This window comes from Staurois parvus, unplaced genomic scaffold, assembly GCF_062004578.1.
Source record: "Staurois parvus isolate SC_StPar_1 unplaced genomic scaffold, SC_StPar_1.0 ptg000458l, whole genome shotgun sequence".
Taxonomy (NCBI): domain Eukaryota; kingdom Metazoa; phylum Chordata; class Amphibia; order Anura; family Ranidae; genus Staurois; species Staurois parvus.
The window spans coordinates 304,143-329,658 of record NW_028318254.1 but is presented as its reverse complement, the minus strand read 5'-3'; the positions used below and the strand labels follow the sequence as shown (position 1 = coordinate 329,658).

Sequence of the window (25,516 nt, the reverse complement as noted above, 5' to 3'; positions counted from 1 at the left end):
TTGTACCCTATAAGGACACGTTTTGGCTTTGGCCATTCTGTTCCAGAGACTACTAGCATCTAACAGTCTGGTGAAGGCTTTTATGTAAGGTGTTGCTTACATTGCTTCACCTTCTCCGACATTGGTAACACCGTGAAACCCTTCCCCTGTGCCTTCAAAAGCCGTCTCTTGAATTTGGTAGATTCCTTTGCTGGGTCATATATGTAAAGTGGCTCTACTGGCAGACATTACCTCCACAAGAAGGGTGCCTTTGCTGTACAGAGCCTCTTTCCAGGCAAGGCACATTCTCCTAGATCTGTTGGCACTTTTTGAGCATTTCAGCATCAGACTTCTGTTGCATAGCTGTGTAAGGCTGCTACTTGGTCCTCTGTCCACACACTTTACTGGGTGGATGTTCAGGCCTCTGCCGATGCCAGTCTTGGCAACAAGGTGCTGCAGTCCATAGTTTTAAGGTCATTTTCAGCTTTTTGTTTTGGGGGTCTATTGGCAGGTTGTGCCAGGCAGGGGCGGACTGACAACTCATGGGGCCCCCGGGAAATAGGGGATCATGGGGCCCCTGTGTCCTTGCCCAAACTCAAAAAAGCCTATGAAAAAGGTACTAGGGGTATCTCATGGGGCCCCCTACTGACCCCGGGCCTTCGAGTTGGAAACAGTGCCCGAGTTTCCAAATGGTCAGTCCGCCCCTGGTGCCAGGTTACACTCCCATCATTTTACTACTTTAGGACATACCACCCATTATGATTCAAGACCAGTGTCCTGTACTGTACAATAAAGAACCTTGATTTTTTTTTTACGTACCTCTAAAATCCTTTTCTTGAAGTACAGGACACAGGAAGGACCCTCCCCTCCATGACTATGGTTCTAACATTGCTTGCTACTAAACAAAGGCTTGCCTGATTGGGAAGGTTATATGAGGGTGTGTTAAGGCTTTACTGGCACAAAAGATTTGTTTTCAAAAACGTTTTAAGATCTTTGCAAGGGTTAACCGGTACCTCCTGACATTTGTAAAAGCTCTTGATTGCCTACTTGTAAGGCACAACCTTGGCTAACAATCATAGATGAATCTCACCTTTTTAAGCTCTGGGATTTCTCTTCCCTTGAAACCTGTGTTTTTTATTCATTGTTAGAGATGGTTTCCTCTTGGCAGGGGGACAGATGACTTAACTTTCATTGAAGCTACTGTTTATAGAATCAACATGGTATGCAATCTGGAAAAAAAATTTCAAAGGGAATATGCAAATATTGTGTACACCCAGGAAACACAGAGACAATGTCATACAGTTAGGTGTTTCCCTGAGTCTACATTGTGGCACTAGTTACTGGTGAATCCTTGGTAATAAAGTCATCTTAATGTGTTTGTAAAGCTGAGGAACAATGCATTGAGAAACAATGTATGAACACTGGGACATTTTATGTTGCATTCTTATTTAACAGACCGCACACTCGTCATGTGTCTTTCTTGGTCAAAGGTGATTGGTAGAAAAGGGGTGTGTGTGTGTGTGTGTGTGTGTGTGTGTGTGTACCCCTAGAATAAAAGATCTATAGAAAACTGCATCAATGAACTATGGCCCAACCAAATGACAATTACATGGACCTCACAAGTGTTGATTTGTTCATGCTTAAAAGACTGCAAATGGGCTAAAAATGGATTGCCAAATACTTTAGATAACATTACGCCATTAGGCAGATAGTTATGCCGTATATATAAACTGAATGTCTCTGCAGCACTGCTTTCTTCAGAGATCAGAGAAAAGGTGTGCTATAAAATCATTGGATATGTGATGTAGTATCTTAAGGGTGTCTGCAGGCATCATTTAGATTTGGAACCCCTCCCAATGGCTGCTGCAGGTGTGCTTACCTGGAAAAGTAAGTGCAGAGATTTCACAATAGATTTAGAAAAATGTAAGAAATTGTCAGGAAGTTAAACTCTCCACAATTGGAGAAATGACAACAAATAGTATCTCTGCAATCAGTGGTGTAACTATAGGCCACAAAGCTGCTCTGGGGCCCAAAGGTGAGACCGAGCCCTACTAGGGAGTGTGTTGAGGCAACTTTAAACATGGAAAATCAGTGTACATGTAAAGATAAGATTCAGTACTGTATTCGTAACCCTGACCAGAGCTTTGTTTAGTCACAGATCTCCTTTGTTTCCCAGAGTAGATACTGTATATTACCTTCAGAGCTTCTGGTCATCCTGGCCAAGCCTCTGGTATGCATACCTATTGCAGTCTTCCGAAGGCTAAAAAATCCCAGCCTAAAAACTGAAGACATTTTGAGGTTTTTAATTCTGAAAAAAAAGAGCCACAGTTTTAAATGTTGTATTTGAGTTAAGGGTAATTTGTGCATAGGAGTACTAACAATTGTGTAATATATAATTAAAATAATTATATATTTTTTATACTAAACTACAGTAGTCAGCACTTGCTGGCTGGGGTGGTAGAAGGGCATTACATTTTAAACAAAGCTCCAAAAAAAGAAGAGTTGATGCTGAGAAATGCTGGCGAGCTGTTGATTAAAAGAGAAGTTTTGTTATATTTTCCTAGGTAGATACAGCATCTGTCCCCCTCCAACTCGAAGGGTGAGAACTCTGTGTGATCACATGACATCTCTGTGAGCAGACAGCAGTGACTGAAAGTCGGTCTGCTCTGCCCAACCGCGCTCACTGGGGCGCTGGGCTGTGGAGGAGGAGAGAGCGGCTGGCTCAGGCTCTCAGTAGCTCCTTGAGAAGCTGAGCTAGATGCCACTCTAGACTCTGGGGTGGATCCCAACTTTAAAGTCAGGATCTTTTCCCAGCCTGGACCAGCGTGTGCCGCTGCAAATGGGTCACAGGAGTGCAGAACGGACTGCATTCCTGTGATCCACAGGACAAGTACAGCCAAAAGAGCTTTGGCTGTACTTTTTTAAAGTTAATTCCTGGCACTGTTGCCGCTGATGTTGCAACTTTTTATCCACAGCACTAATATCCAATAGGGCATGGACTATGCAGACAGGTCTCCCCCTTACTGTCCTAGAACTAGTCATAATTTGTTAAAATCAATAACAATATTGTCTTATTTTACACTGCTGGCTCCACAGAGGGTGCTGACCCATGGATTAAAATTTTGCTATGGGGTGCCATGAATTACAATTATATCCAATATTGCACATGTCCTTGTCTGCAATCTATATGCACATTTAACCATGTTTTGTCTCTGTAAATGCTGTAGAATACAAGTTCAGAACATAACTGTTGATCCTGTACGTAGTCACATATGCCTAACTTTTAGAAAAAAATTAAACATGTATGTTCATAGTCTTTATAGAATAAATAGATTTTAGGTAAAACCACTTTTTACAATAGAGGAACTCTTGAAATAATTTTCATGTCTCTGGGGTACCTCCCTAATCCAATTCATCCGGGTTGGTGGGTCATAATGCCATCTTTACAGATGCTTAGAGGATAAGTTCACCTTTGGGAACATATTTTTAGGGTGTAACATGTATCCAAAGCTGCAGCCGCCCGTTTTCCGCTGTGGAGTGCCGTGGTAGTTCATTGATTCTTCCTGTCAGTATATCTGCTTGCTCGTATATCCCATATGGGCAAGCAGATAAACTGACAGATGTGCAGGAGACCTGCATAGGACCAGTGATCTACTGGGTTTCTGCAACCAAAAATAATACATTTACCTGCAAAAAAAGTGCATTGTTTTTGGTCAAAAGGTGAACTTTAAAAGATCATTGAAGTCATGCAGCTGGTTCTGAGAAGTGGCCCAGATGGGCAAAGCGCTCTTGATTGAAGACTTGGGTAAGTATACCGAGAGGGGTTGTGGAGGAAGCATACTGCTAGCTATACTGCATTAGGATAAAAAATGTTTAGAACCACTCTAAAGTTGTGCTTGAAGGACAGACACAAAAAAGTCCAGTATTTAATTTTTAGAGGTCAGCTAACTGACGTATGACACAGCACCCAAGCTTTAGAAGCAGAAACTCAATTCTAAATAAGTTATCACTTTTGATTTATACTGTCATTAAAACAAAATATATTTCCCTGAATGAAAATGTAACTTTTTTGTTTTCTTTTCTAAGCGCTTAACAATGGGCCTTAACTGCAGGTAGAAGACACCTCTTCAGCACAGTAAAACATGTAAACGAAGACCAGAAGAACGCAGAAGCTTCCTGTGACTGAATATATCCATAATCATGGCCCAATCCAAGTCCAGCGGATCCTATTATGCCCTCACTGCCATCGGAGTAGGGCTGTTAGTGCTTGGCGTAGTGATGGCTGTATGGAACCTGGTCCCTGGATTTGGCAGCAACGACAATCCTGGGCCTTCCCAAGGGAATAGCAGCAATCCAGAGACCCAAGGTGGAATCAATCTCAAGAGTAAGACTTTCTCTGTGGCCTATGTCTTGGTGGGTTCAGGTATAGCGCTTCTTTTGTTGGCAATCTGCTTGAGTATACGAAGCAAACGGAAACGGCGCCCAAGCATGGAAAGCGTACATGTCGTCCCACAGGAAGTGACCATTTCCCGTGGTAATGAGAAGTAAGTAAAAATTAACCAGAAAAACAAGTATGACCAATCCTTATATACTCGCTAACAAAAGAATAATATGTTGATGAGCAACAAAATGTTTTTACTCTGAATTTAGAAGCAAGATCTGCTAAAGTCGCCTATTTTTACTTGGGTATTGTTAACTAGTTACACCTCAGGGCGTGAGTAGAATATCATCCCTTCAACTCATCCATAATGATTACTTAGCAATATTCTTGCTGCTACTGCCAAATGACACACGTGAGCAAAGATATGACAACACTGCTTCCTAGTCCTTCTCCCAACTCTATTGTGTCACGTTTATGGCTGCATTTCTTTCTTTGATGTTCTTTTTAAAGGGCCTCTGTTTGTTAAATCAAAAACAACCACAATAAAGTTGCAGGGCTAAAGTGTAGTCACCTAGGGATTCCAGCACATACTCTTCCTGCAGCAGCCTCCAAAGCACCACAGTCATGGCCAAACCCGAATGTTCTCACAGGCAAAGCTCTAGAACTTCATGATAGTGCTGAAGCTTGTCCATCTGTCCCTGCCTCCTGCTCAATTCAAATTGCCAATGAGGCTGCCCATCATAGCATGGGGCCACTGGGAATGTGTGGAGTATTTTATTGACATCAACCAGGGTTCCATGAAACCATAGGGCAGGAGTCTTCAAATGTGTTAAACAAAGGGCCAATTTACTGTCCTTCAGACTTTAGGAGGGCCAGTGGCTCACTATGGCCAATGAGGGTAGAAAATGCCTTGTTCTTTGTGGTCAGTGGAAGTAAAACATTTTTACATAGTGCATGTGGTTAGTTGGAGGAGGGATAGTGCACGTTGGTATCGGTAGAAGGAATAGTGTCCCATTGTTGTAGTCAGTGATAGGAATAGTGCCCCATCATTAGTATCAATGGGAAGAATAGTGTCCCATCATTGGTGCCAGTGGGAGGGACAGTTCCCCATTGGCATTTGTCAGTGATGGGAATAGTGCCCCATCATTAGTGTCAATGGGAAGAATAGTGTCCCATCATTGGTGCCACTGGGAGGGACAGTTGCACATTGGCGTTTGTCAGTGATGGGAATAGTACACCATTATTGTTAACAATGGGAGAAATAGTGCATTGTCTGTGATGTCAGCAGGGGGAATAATGTTCCAATATGTACATCAGTGGAAGGAAATACAACCTATCATTGGTGTTAGTGGAAGGAATAGGGCCCCACTGTTGTCGTCAATGAGAGGAATTATGCCCTACGGTCGGTGGAAAGGATGATGCCTCTTCTATGGTGTCAGTAGGAGGAAATAATGTCTCATATCATTGAGAGGACTAGTGCCCCAAGGGCCAGATAAAGGCAAGCAAAGGGCTATATTCTGCTCTCAGGCCACCGTCTGGCCACACTGCTCTAGGGTACATTCAGAAGTTACTCGGGGTTCCTCCCTGGACTAGTAAGCCTAGGGCACCTGCCCCTTTTTCCATTATATTTAACATGTCTCCACCAGCACCACATAGTGATTAGTAGATTCTGCTGATTTTAACAGATCAGATTTAAAGAACCTAATTGATGTGCAGCTGGCTTTAGAAAAAAAACTTATTGTTGTAGCAAATGCTGGAGCCTACGTGGGCCCTGAGCAGGGGCAGACTGACCATTTGGAAACTCGGGCACTGCCCGAGGGCCCGGGGTCAGTAGAGGGCCCCATGAGATGCCCCTGGTACCTTTTTCATAGGCTTTTTTGAGTTTGGGCAAGGACACGGGCCCCATGATCCCCTATTGCCCGGGGGCCCCATGAGTTGTCAGTCCGCACCTGGCCCTGAGGCAGAAAAACCACCTGAGCCCTCAGGTTCAAAACACACAATATGTGAATTGTAGGTGTGGCTAAAAACTGGAAGATTTCTGTCTTGCAGCACTGCGCTAGTAGGGCATGCAGTACTGGAAAATGATATAACCCAATGGCAGTATATAATTCACACTCGGGCCGCCGTTCCCCCTGATCTCCCCGGCACTCTAAATAGATGTGGTAGATTTTGTAGCTGAGGTGCCATGGCCAGTGTTGGAGTATGAATTCCTGAGCAATCTTGATCAGCAGCTGATGACACATCCTGAGAATGTTCCTCTCTCTCTCTCTGGGCTCTGGCGGCATGTGGAGGCTTGTATGGGAACTGGCCGTACAGCATTGCACGGGAGATCAGCCTCCCGAACTCACAAACCTTTTGAAGGGTAAAGTGATAGCTAGAGAGTGTTGACAGTCGGCCTTAATTGAATTACACCCATGCTGTACAAATAGTTTAACTACACTGGAAAAATGTATATGGAGCAACAAGTCTCCAAAATTCTGGGGTTCTTGTACAATGCAGACAATTTTATATTTATAGGAAAACTTTAATTTGGTAAAGTTGCTAAAGTCCCCTGTCCCTAAAGTCACATACTCTCCATAAGGAACCATGCAGGCAGTGCTAGAAATGTCTGTAGCTTTGTGGTTCCCTTTGGGCCACACAGAGTGGACCTGCCAGGATCTTGGACAGGTGAGGAGTAGACTTTGAAAGCGGTGTAATATACCACAGTTATCCTTTTTATATAATGCCGTCACCCCCTTTCCCCCCCCCTTCCTTCCCCAAGTTGCATGGACCGGTCAAGATCTTAGACAGGGAAGTAGAAGACCTTTTGATGGTGTAGTACAGCATAGTTGTTATCCTTATAGGGTGAACCTACAGTCAAATTTTAAAGCCCAACTCCAGGAAACATTTAAGTTTCTTGTTTAGGTCTGGGGTCACTAAAGGTTGTAAAGGCTCAAGGTTTTTTACCTTTATGCTGGAATGTAAAAACCCTTCTGTGTGCAGCAGTACCCCCAGCCCCCTAATAATACTTATCTGAGCTCCATCCAGCGATGAGCAGCAACTTTCCGGGGACTCTTGCTACTTGTTGGCTCACTGGCTGTGATTGACAGTAACAGCCAATAGCTCCTGCTGCTATCTCAGCCAATGAGGAGAGAGCGGGGGGCGGGGCTGAGCCACACTAATGTGTGAATGGACACACCGAGCAGCTGCTCGGGAGCGAGCCTGCTCAGGTGCCCCCTTAGCAAGCAGCTTACTATGGAGGAACTTGGCAGGAGAGAGGGGCTAGGAGCACAGCTGGGGAATCCAAGAACAGGAGGATCAGGGCTGCTCTGTGCAAAACCATTGCACAGAGCAGGTAAGAATGACTTTTTTTTTTTTTTTGTTTTTAAAGAAAAATATCTGCCTTTTTAATATCACTTTTAAAAGTAGATTACTTACCCCTATCCTTTGGTCCTCCACACTGCTAGACCAGTCCCTGCAAGGTTTTCTCTCCTATGCTCTAGTGGTCCAAGGTCCTAATGTCATCTAGACCCATGCAAATACATACCAAACTGAAAATGAATGTAGGTGAGTGTCCTCGAACATATTTTTATTCATTGATCATTTATGTACACTGGCTTAAAAGGTATACGTCCACATCAACCACACTGTAAATGTTGATGCTGGTGTGTACTTATTTTTATTGTTAAATTCATGTACACTGTCAGTTTGGTATTTACCTTGTACTCAGATAATTTAGCATGCAGCATCAGATTTTTGTGTTTCTCCAAGCGCAGAAAGATTTCTTCACATACAATGCAGGGTACATAGCCTTGCATTGGGTGTGAGGATGCCAAGGGACAGTCCACTGACGGAACATGCGGAACGCCATGGGGGGGGGGGGGGGTGGAGGATTGAGTGAGAACAGTTTTTACACTGCCCTAGACAAAATGAGCAGTTAACCCTTGCAGTACAGGTGCAGCCCCTCTGCAAGGGAGAGTTTTCAGATTTCCCAGAGTTGGATTTAACATAACCTTGTTTTAATAGTCTGGCTTGGGAGAATAGATAAAAAATAATGGGCTTAAAGCCATTTTTTGTTTTTTTAAATGCAGTGGGACTGTGTCCACACTGCATGGGTTAACCACTTGTTTTTTGTCTAGAGGTGAACGCAGAGCTTATACTCAGCCGATCCTTTGATCCTCTGGAAAACCGTACTCCCCCACATCCAACGGTGGACCGTTCCGGCTGTCCTCACGTCCAGAGCCAGTCGGGAACAGTCCATGCACAAGACCACTAGACTGTGGGGGGGCAGGAGCAGCACAGACTGGTCTTGTGTTTGGGAGGATTGGTGGATTAGGTGCATATACTGTAGGAAGGATAATATGTCCACTTCCTTCATCGTCATAGCTCACACTGAAAGATCGCTTTTCCTAAGGAAGAAGCTTTCTATGGATGAGATCATGACCGATCCTGTCCCTCCCAGTTTCCTGAGCTTCTTTCTAAGGTCTAAGCTAGGCACTCCTGTTCCTCCAGGCAGTTAACCCTCCTCCAGGAAGCTAAAAAGAGTTTCAGCGTGCTGGAATGCCAGGAAGGGCAGGCAGTGTCAAGGCAGCCAGAAATTTGTTGTGGCACATTCTGTACCTCAGTCATGAGCTGGAGATAATCTGTAGGGCAAATGTTAGTACCATGGCTGTAGACCGATCTGACCTTGGCAGATGGGGAGACACGCACCGATATGTAGTAAACCGTGTTCTTAGTGTTTTTTGGGTTTTTTTTTGTTTTTTTTCTATTTTAGCGTTCTCTTTTTAGAAAAAAACAAGAGTCTTCTTTCATCTTACAGCCTCCATTTGCGGCCATATGAAATATTCAGTTCAAAAGGGTCACCCTTAAGACTTAATAGATGTGTGGTTAGTTGTTGTCTATTTCCCTACTGGGACAATCTGTTCCCTATCCAGTACTGGCCACAAACAGACCATTCTAAGCTGGGTTCAGCCTGCAGTGCTGACATTGATGAGAACCTAGAAAAGGGTGAGGATACCTTCATCAATGTGCTAATGAATGTTTTAAATAAAACCTTTACATTTTCATTGCATTCCTTATTTTAGATCCAGTGACCATCATCACTGGGTATATGTGCTTCTCTATGCAATGCAAACAGATCATGGCTGGTGAGAGGGGCTGTATGTAGCTTCCTGAGAAATGCAGACTGTCATAGGTAAAACCCACATGTGATGCTGAGCCTTCGTGATTAATAGAACTGAAATCCAATGAATGAAGCAGACAGGTCAGGGAAAGTCTGGCTAGGAAGGAATGGGGTAGATCAGCGGTCACTAAATTGTGACCCGCGGTCTGAGAATGGCCCCAGCAGCTCTCCCTTCTGGACTGCCAACCCACAATGACAAATCCACTACTGAGCAGGGCGGTCGTCACGGCAAAATCACGTGTGCACCCAGCCCCTTGCGGCTCACTGTCGCTCCCGCTCCCTGCCTGCACACAAGCATCCTTCAGCAAAGATCCTGGCACAGCTCCTGTCTATCAAGGTAGGGTGCAGTCTTATAGAGGCACTCTGATGGGCACATTTCATGTTAAAGGGTCATGCTGATGGGCACCTTTCATGTTAAGGTGCACTCTGATGGGCACAAAATAGAATGTGCCCATCAGAGTGGCCCGTAACGTAAAATGTGCCCATCAGAGTGGCCCGTAACGTAAAATGTGCCCATCAGAGTGGCCCGTAACGTAAAATGTGCCCATCAGAGTGGCCCGTAACGTAAAATGTGCCCATCAGAGTGGCCCTTAACGTAAAATGTGCCCATCAGAGTGGCCCGTAACGTAAAATGGGCCCGTCTGTGGCCCGTAACGTAAAATGGGCCCGTCTGTGGCCCGTAACGTAAAATGGGCCCGTCGGAGTGGCCCGTAACGTAAAATGGGCCCGTCGGAGTGGCCCGTAACGTAAAATGGGCCCATCAGAGTGGCCCGTAACGTAAAATGGGCCCGTCTGTGGCCCGTAACGTAAAATGGGCCCGTCTGTGGCCCGTAACGTAAAATGGGCCCGTCTGTGGCCCGTAACGTAAAATGGGCCCGTCGGAGTGCCCCGTAACGTAAAATGGGCCCAGCACATGCAGAATTCACACAGAAACCGCTGCAAATTCCACACCGCATCAGTGTGAACCCAGGCTTAAGGTTTTCACATTATTAAATGTTGATCATTGTTAGCACCCCTGTCAATGCTAAATGGTTTGTTCCAACACTCATCTGCTACATGTGCAGGACAGCTTGTTCTGTTGCAAAACAGAACTACTGGCTGGATCACCAGGTGACAAAAAAAAAAATCTTAAACAAATGCAGCCATCACATCTAAGAACTGGTAAGCTGCAAGGTAATGTTTTATTTTGGGTTTAATACTGATTTAAGGTTGAAGGAGGCGAGGGGAGCTTCCCGTGATTTTAAAATACCTAGAAATGTAGCGATTATAAAACGGCAAGGAATGCTACATCTTCTTAAAAACATCTTCCCCACTTGTTTAGACTAGCGGTTGGGGGGGAGGAGGGCCTTAACCTCGGCTTGCCACTGCCACCTCCTGGCCCTTTAACAGAATCGAAATGCCAGGAAGCAGGCATGCTGGTTATGTAACGGCTGTGATTGGCTGTCAGAACAGTCACATAATCAAACGTTTCTGATTGCAAGTATGCTTCCAGGAGCTTTCCGTGACCACTTAGTTCTAGTTTTGGCTATAGACGTACATACGTGGCCGCTAGCCATTAAAGCACCCCTGCTGAGAGGCCGCATATATGCGTGTGTCCATCGGGAAGTGGTTAAAACGTATGGTTAAGCCATATTTTTAGAGCCGCTCCACCCGAGAGCACAATGGAAGTGAACGAGGGTGGTACATGTTATGGCCATTATGTTTTGCTTCATGTCTATGGCAAAAACTATCCAACATATATCCAGCCAGCAATCGAGCGATGTTTGTTCACAAAAATGGGGTTAAGACAGGCAGTGAGGAAACGTGACGTCACCTCCCCACCACCTGTCAATTGCCTCCTGAAGAGCTCTCTGAACGTGTATTACTTTTCAGCAGAGCAGTGGGTTTAGACGCACTGATGTGATTCAAAGACGGAACCGTTGTGTGGGCGCCTTAATGCTGGCTATACAAATGGCAACGTCGAGCAATTTGAAATGCTTTCAATCAGCTCACAATTGCAAAATCGTACACCACCACCAGAGCCTTGGGCCCCCTGTCAGAAGGGGCCCTCCTCTATCCAAAAATAATAAAAAAAAAAAAAATAAAATTACTTTTTTTTTTTTTATTTTGCTGGCCATCATTTGTAAGGCTCCATTCACACTTGTGCGACCACAAAGCCATGTGATTTTTTTTTTTTTTTTTTTTTTTCCCGTTGCAACTTTACATTGTGTGGATGCAACTTTGTATGGGTGCAACTTAGATGTGCTTTGACTGCTTTACAACTGTTGCATTGATAACATTAAGATGTGACTTTTAAGAGTTTACCTTGCAGTCTATGGCACTCAAGTTATATCAAAGTAGTGAAGGAACTTTTTTAACCACTTGCCAACCACGCTATAGCCAAATGTTGGCTACACGCGGTCATCCAATTCTAGGAAGGAGTCTATGGACATCCTCCCAGAACGGTGCCCTGATTATTTGTGAAGCCCCAACAGTGCCCATCAGTGCTGCCTATAATGCCAGTCAGTGTCCATCAGTGCTGCCTATAAGTGCCCTTTACTACTGCCTCTTAGTGCACGTCAGTGCAGCCTCATCAGTGCCCACTAGTGCTGCCTCATCACTGCAGCCTATTAGTGCCCATCAGTGCAGCATCATCAACACACATCAGTGAAGGAGAAAAATTATCTGTTTGCAAAATTTATAATTGAAACTAAGAAAACCTGTGTTTTCTTTTTTTTTTAATTTTTGGTCTTTTTAATTTAGCAAAACATGAAACACCCAGTGGTGATTTAAATGCCACCAAAAGAAAGCTCTATTTGCATGGAAAAAAAAATAATTTCTATATAGGTACAGTGTTGTATGACTGCGCAGTTGTCATTCAAAGTGCGATAGTGCTTAAAGCTGGCCTGGGCAGGAAGGGGGTAAAAGTGCCTGGTAGAAAAGTGGTTCAAGTCACTGTGACTTAAGTTGCATAGATTTGAATGGCTTCCATTGAAATACATGGGCTGCGACTTGTAATGTGACTTTGTCTCCAAAGTCACGTGAGAAGTTGCACAAGTGTGATTGGAGTCAGTTTTTACCTTGGACTGGTATGTTGTATTGCTTTTAAAAATGAATTTTGGCAGCTCAAGTGAACCACACATCTAGTGCTTGAGCTGTTGAGGAAGGTAGCCTATAACTGTACGTGTGTGTAACTCCAGAATGACCTTGTGTCATGCATTTTGAAAATGTGTGATTGTCTTTGAGAATGTAAACCAACTCTGTATAAGAGGGCTCCTCAAACTTGCCAGCCCCCCCCCCCCCCAGGTCTAAATTTGGCCCTTATTAACACCACCTAGGTGTTTCTATTTTATATCCAGAAACCAGTTTTTCAGGATTCTTAGATTAGTCATTCTTCAATCATTTTTCAGCTTAAATGCATTAAAAGCTGTCAGGATTTTTAGAAAACTGAGCCATGGGAACGTTGATAACTTTTTTTTTTTTTTTTTAATTAAAAAAAAAAAAGTTCTCGTTTTTCCGCGGTCAGTCTGAAGTTGCGTTACTTGGCAGTTTCGGTACTTTCAAATGAGTTGCCACAAGAATTTCACAATTGAGTTTTTCTTGAAGGAAAGAAGTCAAATACGTGCTGGTGCGTCAGAGGCGAATGTCAGCATATCCCATTATCGCAGAGACGATCGGTCATCCTGCCACTTATGTTTCGTATTTCTGTGATGGTTTGTCTATTGGAAGAGGCCGGGAGCCTTGTTGTGCTGTGTGTGAAATTAAAGTGAAGAGTTGGAGCAATGTCAGGCCGACCATCGATTGTGTCTACCTGTAAAAAGCTTTTTGTGACAATACGTGTCCATTGCCCAGAAACTAAGGAGCGAGGAGCTACTACAGTACATCCTATAGACTTTAGAGAGACTTGGTGCCCTCTGCTGTCCAAAGTGATAAATGACCAAGAAATTGTAGTCTTCAGGGTAGAATTCCAGAACTAGTTTAGGAATATTTTTAAAGGGAAATGGTTATATTTTGTCTTTCTTTTTTTTTTTCTAATTTTATTTTTTATGCTGTCTTTTTCTATATATTTTTTCACTTTTATGGCCATCACAAGGGTTGAACAACATCCCTTGTGATTGCATGGGCCATGACAGGTTCTCTTTATGTAGAGATATGGGGTCTATTAGACCCCAGATCTTTCCCCTGCCCTTCAAAGCATCAGCTCAAACCCGGAACAGTTTGATCTAATGCTTTCACAGGCCAATAACAGCCTGTTTATGTTTTTATGTTCCAGTCCTTGGCCATCTCTATGGTCAGCCGAAGGAACCACCAGCTTCAGTCCCAGGTTCTGTGGTGGAACAGTAGAGCCCGGGAAGGAGGGGGGCCCCCTTTCCCCACCACATGTAATAGCCATCCGGCAGCTAATCAGCCATTCAGGTTACTTTTACATTGTAGAGAATCTCTGGCTGAAAAAAGATACTAGGGTGATGCCTCCAGCTGCAGGCATGGCCCCGGTATAACCACTCAAACCTGAGGAGGCATAGGTACATAATAGGGTGGTAAGTGGTTAAAGTGTTCTAGGCCCATTGTCCTCTGTGTTGCAGGAACATGTGTTGCCACAATGTGTGCAGCAATGCTAATTACGTGCCGTGCCATTCATTTTGAAAAGCACACTAACACACCAAGTCAATGAAAAAAAATGCATTATAGTACCGATTTTTTATTTATTTATTTTTTTGGGGCATTTGGAGCTCCTTAATTTGGGCTACCTTAATGCAACACTTCTGCCTGGCAGTAATAGGGTTGTCGGTTCAAATCCCAACCACAGCACCACCTGCCTGGAATTTGCATGTTCTCCCTGTGCCTGCGTGGGTTTCCTCCCAGGTTTTTTTCCTGCGCATCATGTTTTAGGGCAGTCTATTAATTTCAATTGGCTGCCCTAGGTGTGTGAAGCGTGCTAAAAAAAGGTGCAGGCACTATTTTTTTTTTTTTTTTTTTTTTTTTTTTTTTAACTTAAATTGTGCCCCACCAAACTGCATGGTACCCCCATGTTTGCTAGAAATGCAACACCCTTGTGCATCTACAGAAGGTAACGTGTTTCTTGGCAGAGCAGGAAAACGTGATATCACACCACACCTGGTGTGATCAAGCCCTAATGCTTCGCTGCAAGTAGATAAAAGTCACACATAATGCAGCGCTGTAATCATTATGACATCATTAATTATTTTTTTATGTAAACACTGTAAGTACGTGAATTTGTTCTTGGTGTCACCCTCTTCCAGTCCCCTATACAGTAGAGCTCAGACAGAAGCACAAGGGGCAGATCACTTGTGTTGCAGTGGAAGGAGCATGCGGAAAAGAGGAGAGAGCAGAGTGCCAGTGATGAACTCATCAGTTTTGCTGCTTCTCAGTTTCCTGTCTACTCACAGGCTGGTGAGGAATACAGGACCTGCAAGTGTTAGGCTTAGTTTACTTTTGCTGTTGGAGTGTGGTAAAAACCATGTGGTTGCACTGCATTTTGCCACCTCCCCAGCTGCGTAGGCAACCATATAGAGGGGTATTTATATGTCACAAAAATGTATCCTGCTGTCATGTTTGGTGAGCAGTACTGCCTGCCGAACATGACTTATTCAGGTCAATGGGGCCGCACTGCAATCATGGGGCAGTGCAGGCTTTTAGGGGTTAAAATAGGCAGTGAGGAGGTGACATAATGTCTCCTCACTGCATGTTAAATACCGTCTGAAAAGTGATCCACGGCAGATCGCTCAGTAAAATGGCCATTGCTGAACTGCAGCAGAGAGCCATCCCTAGTGGGGAAATGCAGCAATAAAAACTCTGCAGGGGTTCCAAGCCCTCACCACACTAGTCTAGGACAAAACTGAAAAGCTACGTTTTTGGTTATACATACACGATTGGTGTCCAGAGGAGACCTTACAAAGCAAAAATAAAACCCATCTATAACATAATATAGAGCATAATGCTTTGTTTGCAGGATAAATGTAAAGATATATATCTTTTTAGAATTTCTGAATAACTTGAAACACGAGAGAGGTTCAGGCTACTCCAAAACCGATCAATAGGAGGATAACTTCCCGCACAAATCCATATAGATGTAGGCAAACATGAAGTCCCAACCAGGCCTTACTCGCAATGTCCCAGGAGCTGCATGCCACCCAGCTTCCAAAGGTAGATCCTTCATACGGGACATAATAGATCCTTCCCCAGACCAGGCCTTCAGAACAGCATCTTCCACGAAAATCCTTTTTGTAACTCTGCTTCAGGCCCTCAGCTCAGCACCTTCGGAGGGCCAAACTGCAATTTCTTGTTTCTGTATAGCTGCCTCCCATGGCCAGCAGCCCCAGGAGAACTGGAACCCTCCCTGGAAAGGCCTTTCAAACATCACCTCCCCAGCCACTTTCTGAACCCCGCTTCCAGGGATTATCTGGGGCATGATAATTATTCATAACTGGGTGTCTGACTCTCCAGGCCTAAATTCTGAAAGTTTCTCCCAAAAGCAGGTAGGAGAAATCAACCACCCAACCTAGGCAGTCCTCACCAGACAGAAATAATAGATCACTGCTCCGATGACTACAGTGATGCCAAAAACTAAATTTTAGCCTAGCAACCTAATTAGAGGAGCATTCTACGTCTCTCTATTATCTCTAACTCTATCATCATCTCTGCCTGTTTCCATTTCCGTGACATCACAAGTCCTCTTCAACCTCTTCTTCTTCCTTTGGGCGGGTTGTAAGCGCAGAGAGCGACGTCCAGGGGCGGACTGACAACTCATGAGGCCCCCGGGCAATAGGGGATCATGGGGCCCCTGTGTCCTTGTCCTTGCAAAAAAGCCTATGAAAAAGGTACCAGGGGCATCTCATGGGGGCCCCCTACTGACCCCGGGCCCTTGGGCAGTGCCCGAGTTTCCAAATGGTCAGTCCGCCCCTGGCAACGTCACGTAATATGGTGCTACTTCTGCAGAATTCTCCTATGAGCCCAAGTTGAGGGGCGGAGCCTTGACATCCTGAGCTCACAGGAAGTGGGTTGAATGATTGTGGGTGTCATTCATCCTGTAAGAGAAGTGGGGCTGGATTGTGTGTCTCTGTAGGGATCATACAGGGGAAAGTATAGCAGTACTGATTTTTGTTATTTTAAGCTGCTGAGGAGCTGTATGGTGTGTGTGTGTGTGTGTGTGTGTGTGTGTGTGTGTGTGTGTGTTTGTTGTTTTTTAAATCCAAGACAGCACTGATGGCCTTTTGTAAACAATCCATTAAATCAAAGAAGCCCTCATCCTACAAAGTTATTGGCCCAGTCTACTTCAGATTGTAATGTTTGGTGCTTGTTGCCCTTTACATGACATATATACGTATAGAACCCAAGAACTGAATTGCCTCACTAATGCTTTGTATTGTTCCGTGCAGCCAAGAAGAACCCGATCCCCCGAGGTATTCCGCCCCCAGCTATGAGGAAGTGATGAGAATGGAATATGAACCTCGACAAACTGCCGATGCTGACAGAAACCAAAGAATTAGTATTTCCCTTCCATCCTACGAGTCCCTGACTGAACTGGACGAGTCCACACCAACTAGGCCCAACGCCGCCTCTGCGAAACCAGAGCAACCGCAAAGGACAAATTCCCGATCAGGGAAAGAGAAAAAACCTTTGAATGTTCGGAGGATCAAATCTGACAAACTTCACCTGAAGGAATTCAGACTGAACCTGTCCGGTCGTAACAACACGAGTGAAACTCAGAAGATCGAACCCATAACGCCGCCTCCACAATATGAAGATAAACAGATTGGGGCTCAGCAGCCGGTCTAGACTTTGTTGTTGTGAAAAGGAAATCGTTTGTAGTTCATCTTTTGAGACTATTTTTATACTGGTATATTTTGTGATACTTTTTTTTTTTTTTTTAAATTAGGCATTGCCTAAATGTATTCTAGGTTGTGACTGACAGGGCTGCTTGCTAACCATGCCGCTGTAGGTTTAGTAAATTGCTCTCTGCTTTTATATCAGAAATGTGATTTGGGAATATTGGAAATTTCCAGGGGCAAATACTCTATCGTGAGGATATTTTTTTTTTTTCTTGGTATTGCTGGAGTAATTTCCTCATAGAGGAACCATTCCCTCACACAGGAGTGATTGCTTCATAAAGGGCTGATAAGTTAATTTCCAGTCCACAAAAAAAAAAAAAAAAAAAGATGGCTGACGGCCTAATTACTTGACCTGAATGGAGCCATTTTATAACTAGGTTATGATGTCTTGGTGTGCAGCCTGTCGGCCATTTCTTGGTGATTGATATTACTGGCAACTCCCAGTTCTGTGTTCATATGAATCTTATCTCAGAAAACAAAATGGCTCCTCAGTTGTCTCACACCAAAGGGCAGCCATTTTGGGTATCATTTCAAGACCAAAATGTTCATGAGACAGCTCAGTCACACCAACCTGCACACTATAATACATGCATGCTGGTGTATGTCGTGTAGTTAACGTGAGTCACACGATTTATTTCCCTTTTTTCTTTTTTTCTTTTTTTTTCACCTTTTTAGCAAAAAATGCCTATGCAGGTAAGGGGTGTCTGTAGATAAAACCAAAATGTGCAGCTTTGGCCAAAGTTGAATAATAGCCTTGCTATAGGTGCAGGCCATTTATGTACCTTGTGAAGCCTGACTGGAAAACTCCCAGGATGTCGCTAAGAGATGCCTAGCTATTAATGTTCACCTTCACCATCACAAGAGCGAGCTTGCAAAGGTTGAGCTCAGAGCTACCACATCGATGGAGAAAGAGCTCACTCCTGTGATGGTGGAAGAGAATAGTAACAGCTGGGAGACTCTTGGCAACATCCTAGGAGTTTTCCAGTCAGGCTTCATGAGGTATGTAAATGGCCTACACCTAAAGCAAGGGCAATATTCCATTTTTATTCAAAACTGCACAGGTTTTTTTTTTTCCATCTACAGCCACCCCTTACCTGCATACAGTTTTTGATAAAGGTGAATTATGCCCTTTAACTTTATCGGAAGTGTAAAGTGAAAAGTCTACACACCACAGCCCATTGCAATGCCATGCGATGCCATGCTTTGTGCTGCATAAAAATGCAATTGTAAGGCATCCTCTTTCATAATTATTTTTTATATATATATATATATATATATATATATATATATATATATATATATATATACATACACAGCATACCTCAAAGCAGTCTAATGGTGTTAATAGGGCCCGCAGAAAACAATTGTTCTGTGTTGATCTGTGAAGCTCGAAGGATATGGTGTGTAAGTGTCCCTGGCTCAGTCACGTGGGAGCAGATAGCTGTACACCATGAAAAAGGAGCACATCTTTGCGCCAGGGTCGTGACGTGTTTGCATGCAGCCGTCTGGACAAATCAATAACAGGCTGCGGCTGTACACTGGTAACCGCACATGCAAGTGTTTCCATGTGTCCCAGGATGCAGACAGTGTGCATCCAGAGCCTCTCACCCATCCCTGTATACAAATTAAGGCTCAGATAGACGGTTACCAGCGTTCAGCCTGTCATTGGTTTGTACGTGAAGCTGTATGTGAACACAAATACATGCCATTCCTGGGTGCAGAGAGATGCTCATTTTATGCAGTGTATGGTTTTTTTCACCTATGTGAATAAGCCCCATCATGACAGCATTAAAAAATAGAACTTGATTTTAGGCACTATTCACATGGGAATTTGTGTCCAGCCGCGGTAACCACAGGCTGAAAGAACAGGCACGAAGTAATTGAGGCCACCAACAGCCTGTCATTGCAGTGTATGGGCTTAACAGCCACAGCTATCAATCCGTGTGGTTTTCAGATTTTTACCAGCCCTGAAATTCTCAGCACAAATGCATGCTATATTTTTGACCTACCTTTTATTTGTTATACGCTAAAGAGGTTTTAGAGCAGAATGTGAACTATAAAAATGCATTTTTATTATTTGGGTAGAACAGAGGTGTGTGTTATGTGGTGTGTGTTTTTTTGTTTTAATATTCCTGCCTTTTTGTTCACTTCCTGTTTTGTTAGCAAGACAGGAAGTGAGGAGAATCTCTCCAAGGGTGACACACACAATACTAAAAACTATTATTTAATTATTTTTTTTTGTTCATCAAGGGCACTTTAAATCACCAACTGCAGGTGTTATACGCAGTCGGTGATTTTCTAAAGCAGAGCTGTGTCCTCCAATGAACTCCGTGAAAAGCATTCCACGCTGAGTGTGACGTACTGTTGAGAGTAGTAGGGGGTTGTGTTTCCTTTGCTGTCTGTGCTCTCATTGAGTATTTTTCCTTCCTGTCATGCCAGCAGGACAGGTAGTGAGGGTAAATCTCTATGGGGACATAGACTGTAATAAAAACCTGACAAAGGTTCTGATCGTAATGTGATCTGTACATGTTCTGTTATGTCCCAATGTCTGTATCACCCACTATTTGCTGATGTGAGTGAACTTAAAAGGCTTATACAATCAATTTCATACATTTTACATATTTATTGAACCCGACAGACAAATGATGCGTGCATACTGGTAATGAGCTATGAGTGATTGGTGTGGATCATTGTAGATAGGATTCATCTCTAGTGTGAATGCAGAACACAACCTTCTATTTAAAGAGAACCTGTCACCTTACCTATTCAGGGAAATTTAAAGAGGAGGTTTAGCCAGGTTTCCAAAAACTAAGTCAGCCGCTACAAAAACTATGGCTGCTGACTTTTAATAAACACACTCACCTGTACAGGGATCCAGCACCGTCCTCACCCGGGCCACTTCTTCTCTGGTCTTCGGGTCCCCAACTCCAGCATGTTAACTGTGGAGCTTCGCAGCTGGCTCCCCACTGCTGTGCTCTGTGAATAGTCTTTCAGCCTTCTGAAACCTGTGACTTGTCCCAGAAGGTTGTGGCCAGGGGGAGGGGGTAGCGAAATCTAGGTACCCACTCCCCCAAAAAAAGTCAAATTTCAAATATGGCAGGGGGAGGGGGTAAAATGAGAAGGAAAAGCGGCACTTCCCTTTTTTAGGTTCCACTTTAAGGTGTCTTTGTAGAAAGCCCTCTGAACCTCTTGATACTTGCCTTGACACTTCTTCCTGTGTTGCAGCTGGTGGTCTGACACGGAGTGGTGACACCCCTTAGTGTTTGGTCTAACAATCGATTGTTAGGCCCGAGCACCGTCACATCAAAGGAGGTTGCATTGTCCCCCATTCCTGAAAGCATCGGGTATTATCGCTTGCTTCAACGATGAAAGGAGTGTCAAGGCAGCACAGGCAAGGTATGCATCTGTAGGGTTCAGTTGGGGCCCTCTTTACGCAGACACTGTCACCTTGCCTGAGTGGGTAAGCTGACGGTCTCTTTTACAATCTATGTTTAGTGAAAAAACCCATCTGCACACCGAACATGACTTACTATTAGTGTCCTGGGTCCCTTGTGCTTTCCCTTGGCTCTAATATCCCCCACCACACTGAAAGACTGCAGTGGTGGGTCTATCGGGACATTGGAGGATGAAAGATCTCCTCCAAAGCAAGAGACCTCAGCACAAGGGACACATCACACGGACCGTAAGACATGTCTCTTGTGCTGATTTTATTTATTATTTTTTTTACTAAACTTTGACTTTAAAGGATTGTATTGATGGGACCAGCTTGAGACTCTTCTGAGATCATTCAGAATTCATTGACTGGTGCAGTAGAATTTACTCCTACTCACCTGAATTTAATCTGCTTCAAGTAGGTTTTACATTCATATAGACCTGAATGGAAATGCAAACCATAGTTGATGCAAACCCCTTGTGCTAAATACACTGTGTGATCTATTTGGGTGCATTTAACACAACTAGTGTGGACTGTGCTCGGGTTTCAGTACAGCGATTTACATCTCTATCTAATGATTTACTGTAGGCAAACAAGAAGTCAATGTATTTCATTGTCCAGCATGCATGTGTTGGTTTCTATAGTCACTGAAAGTAATTCAGACCTGTTTTCGTAGACTTGTTTGCGGTTTAATGACATCATAAAGCAACTAGTCCCACTTCTGTTTTCCTGCCGTAAAACAATTTCATTGTTCACGTAGAAATCCCATTCTTTTCTGTGTGGCTGGTTCACCTCTATGGGATGCAGTTGAATTAATTTAAAGGGAATCTGTAAGGACCTATCCACCGCTTCACTATCTTGCATTGCAATGCGCACATACATGTGAATGGGCCCCAAGTCACAACACGCACATGAAATATCCCCCTTCCCTGGATATCAAGGGTTACATCCTGTAGGTGACGGGGGATAGCAAAAGTAAAACTTTTTTTTTTTCTTTTTTCATCACTATACCCCATTCACAGAGGTTACTTCACTTCCTGCAGGGGGGTCATAAGGACAGGTAGCAAAAGTTCTCAGATGGCAATAAAAAGCTGACAAAAGGTTCTAAACCTTCACCAAAAAAATATTTTGGTTGAATTGTGGTAAACTGATACATTTTTGTGGGTTTTTTTTTTTCTTTTTTTCACACTGAATGGCCGCTGGCACCAACCCTTAATTTTAGATGACAATGCTTGATATAGCCCTGTAGCAGCCAATCAGATTTAAGTGCTCATTCTATCCTGTTGCAGACTTGAATCTGATTGGTGAATCGGGGGCTATGTGGATGATACAATCTTGAGGCATACTGTTGGGATGTTTATACAATTAGAAGATGCTGAGAACATCTACTGCCAATCACAGCCTGTAGGGAGGGGGCGAGCTGGGCTGTGTCAGTGGACATACACAGCCCAGCCAGGGTCAAGCCCGCCCAAATACCACTTGCGACAAGCCATTTGCTATGGGGGCACTCAGAGGACTGGAAGAACCAGGAGCACCAGCGGGTGGGGGGGGCAAAAGAGATCAGGGTTGCTCTGTGCAAAGTCATTGTACAGAGCAGGTAAGCATGACATGTTTTTTTTTTTTTTTTTTTTTTTTTAAGTAAAAAAACAAAAAAATCCTTTTGCAATCATTTGAAAAATCCTTCATATCTTATGTACCCAGTATTCATACAGAAGGACACTTGTATAAAATGTATCCAGTGGAAGCATCACATTTCAGAGGAAATGCTGGGTTAAAAAAAAAGAAAAAAAGTTACTTCGAATGGTTCACTTTGCTGTTTGCCTAAGTCACCGCTAGAGGGTGCCAGTGCGGTTGTGGTTGTACAATGCCCTGAAACAACCTCTGTAACACCTATTTACAATGTGCAGGTATTGTCACAATATGTTTTGTACATCACTTATGTTCTATTATTACTTATAATAACCGTTTCAGACAACAGCAGCAATTTAGAAGAGACAAATAAACAAGCATCTGGTAATGCTAACTTGTACTGGCAAATTATGTAGGTGGTGGTTGTAGGACTTTTGAATAATACCAGTTGCTAGGCTGTTGTGCTGATCCAGGGGCTTCAATAATTGTCACTTGTCCAAAACCACTGTGCAGATCAGAGATTCTAATTTTACCCATGCATGTTCCTCAATAAGGGACATGGATGGTGAAAAAAAAAAAATCTGACGGGTTATAATCCTCCCTTGCTCTATCCAAAATGGGGGGAAAAAAAAGTTTTGCCTATGGTTCTAATTTAAGAGATCGCTGTATTATAAATACTTTCCAATGTTATGTATTTTTAAAGGAAATCTCTAGGCAAAGTGTCCTTGTCTCACTAAAGTGAAAAAAATAACTGCTTTACCATGCAGACTGTCTGGAGGTGGAAAAACCCATGCTCTGGCTGAAGTGTCTCCATACTCTATGGCAGTGTTTCTCAATTCCAGTCCTCATGGACCCCCAACAGGTCATGTTTTCAGGATTTCCATTATTTTGCACAGGTGATTTGATCAGTTTCACTGCCTTAGTAATTACCACAGCTGTTTCATCTGAGGGAAATCCTGAAAACATGACCTGTTGGGGGTCCATGAGGACTGGAGTTGAGAAACACTGCTCTATGGTAATCCCTAAGACTGCAACCAAGTGTCATCTGTGAGAAGAAATCTTTGAATGACTATATAGTGAGTTACAGCACCGAGGCCTAACATGTTTTGTCTAGGGCAGGGGCAGACTGACAACTCATGGGGCCCCCGGGCAATAGGGGATCGTGGGGCCCCTGTGTCCTTATCCAAACTCAAAAAAAGCCTATGGAAAAGGTACCAGGGGCATCTCATGGGGCCACCTACTGATCCTGGGCCCTCGGGCAGTGCCCGAGTTTCTAAATGGTCAGTCCGCCCCTGGTCTAGGGTGCTATGTGTAAAGCTGCTTGGCCAAAACGCGTTAGCCCTTGGTGCTGTAACTCCGTATGTAGTCATTTAAAGGATTTATTCTCATGGATGAAATTTGGTTGCTGGCTTCACTTTGCTGCAAGTCCTCGTCTTACTGCTTTCATTGTTCGCGTTTTGTTGTGGTAGCAGAGGATTTCCTATTGGTTGCAGTAGGAGGAGGATATTGGTGGAGGAACTTTTACCTTTTCTCTTATACACTGCATGTCCTCCTTACAAGGGTAATTCTCATACCCCCAGCACAGCCATGGCAGGCCAAGACTTGGCATTTTAGCTGAGCTGTCATTGTCACCAGCCTGCATTCTCTATAATATCCTATGGAGAAATCACAAGAGGCCATATTTGCATCCTGTACCTTCTAGTAGGTTCTCTGCACCCTGTATCTTCTAGTAGGTTCTCCTAAGTAATATATGCAGAACTTGCATAGGTTTGTGACAACAGCAACCTTGGTTAAGAGGTTGATCTTCACCTTTTTTACAGGTGGACTGGGGGAGAGATCTGGCTGCATTCCCAGACATTAGTAAAGACCAGTCTGAGTCCAGAACAAAGCTAACTTTTCAGCCGAGCTGCTGTTGTCCGCTGTTCGCTGTGTTCCTCCAAATAATCCACTAGAGGGTGCAGTGCTTTTTTACACTCTTACCAGTGCATTCTCCATTAGAATAATAGGTAGTATGTGTCAGTACCAGCTGTAGTGTGGCGAGATTGAACCTCACCACACTCCACCTCAAACTGAGAAATTGTGCTCCGCTTTGTATGAAGTCACTCTTTTTATTATTTTTTTTGTTAAAGTATATTCTTGTTTAAAAATGTATATTCCATCTCTCCAGTCCTCATATTTAAATTAGAAACCCAGCTGATTATTCTACTTCTGTGATACATTTTTGTAACGTTGGAGTGTTTGTGTAATGTAGTTTAGTTCATATTGCTCCCTGTTTGGTTTTCAGGAAAATATGTAATTAGTTCACTTCTGGTTTTGTTAATAAATTATGACATTGGATTGTGTGCATCGATTTCATCTGATGTTGAATACCTTTAACAGCAATAGTGCTGACCTTCTTCAACCATCTGCTGGGCTGTCCTACTGATTCTCTGGCTTCAGTCACTAACCTGAAACAGGTGGGCAAATTAGGAAGGGCGGATGTCCAGATCTGCATAATTGTTCTGGTCACAGCCCAGAGGATTGAAGGAAAAGGATTCGCATGACAGCCAGGCAACGAACATGGTCAGCCTTTGTTTTCTTTACAACATTTTGTACTGAACTTAGTATCACCATGATGGTGACCACTGATGCCTTGAACACATGCAGTGGGATTCAGTAAAGACTTTCAATATGGAGTCCTCTGGCTGTGGGCTATGAGCCACCAGTTTCTGTGAAGACTCTAAATCATTGCTGCATTTGACTGACCACACACATTACATTCTGATTGTACACCCTGTTTTAGATTCACCATTGAGTACTTTAAACAATTGGTTCAGATGGAATTCAGGCAGGCCTTCCCAACACATAGCACAGTGGTCTAAAGACTTTCTAAGCACAGGGTCAGTTTACTGTCCTTCAGGCATTGGGGGGCCAGTAGGAGTAGAATAAGCCCCAAAATCTGTGTCCCATCTCTTGTTTTAAAGAGAATAGTGCCCCATTATTGGTATTTAATGGGAATAGTGCTCCATTGATGGTGTCAGTAGGAGGGATGGTGCCCCATCATTGGTGTCAGTTGGTGGACAAGTGCCCCTTCAATGGTATCAGTTAGTGGAATGGTGCCCCAG

The 25,516-nt window shown here is 43.7% G+C and overlaps 1 protein-coding gene across 1 annotated transcript in view; it reads left to right on the top strand.

The window, feature by feature from the left end:
* Positions 1-24,754, top strand: part of TMEM51 (transmembrane protein 51) — a 56,134-nt gene extending 31,380 nt beyond the window's left edge. Inside the window, exons 2-3 of the mRNA XM_089688886.1 lie at positions 4,066-4,523; positions 16,898-24,754. Coding sequence (XP_089545012.1) covers positions 4,180-4,523; positions 16,898-17,297 — 744 coding nt within the window. The 5' untranslated portion in view covers positions 4,066-4,179 and the 3' untranslated portion in view covers positions 17,298-24,754. The remainder of the gene's footprint in view (positions 1-4,065; positions 4,524-16,897) is intronic.
* The last annotated feature ends 762 nt before the right edge of the window (positions 24,755-25,516 follow it).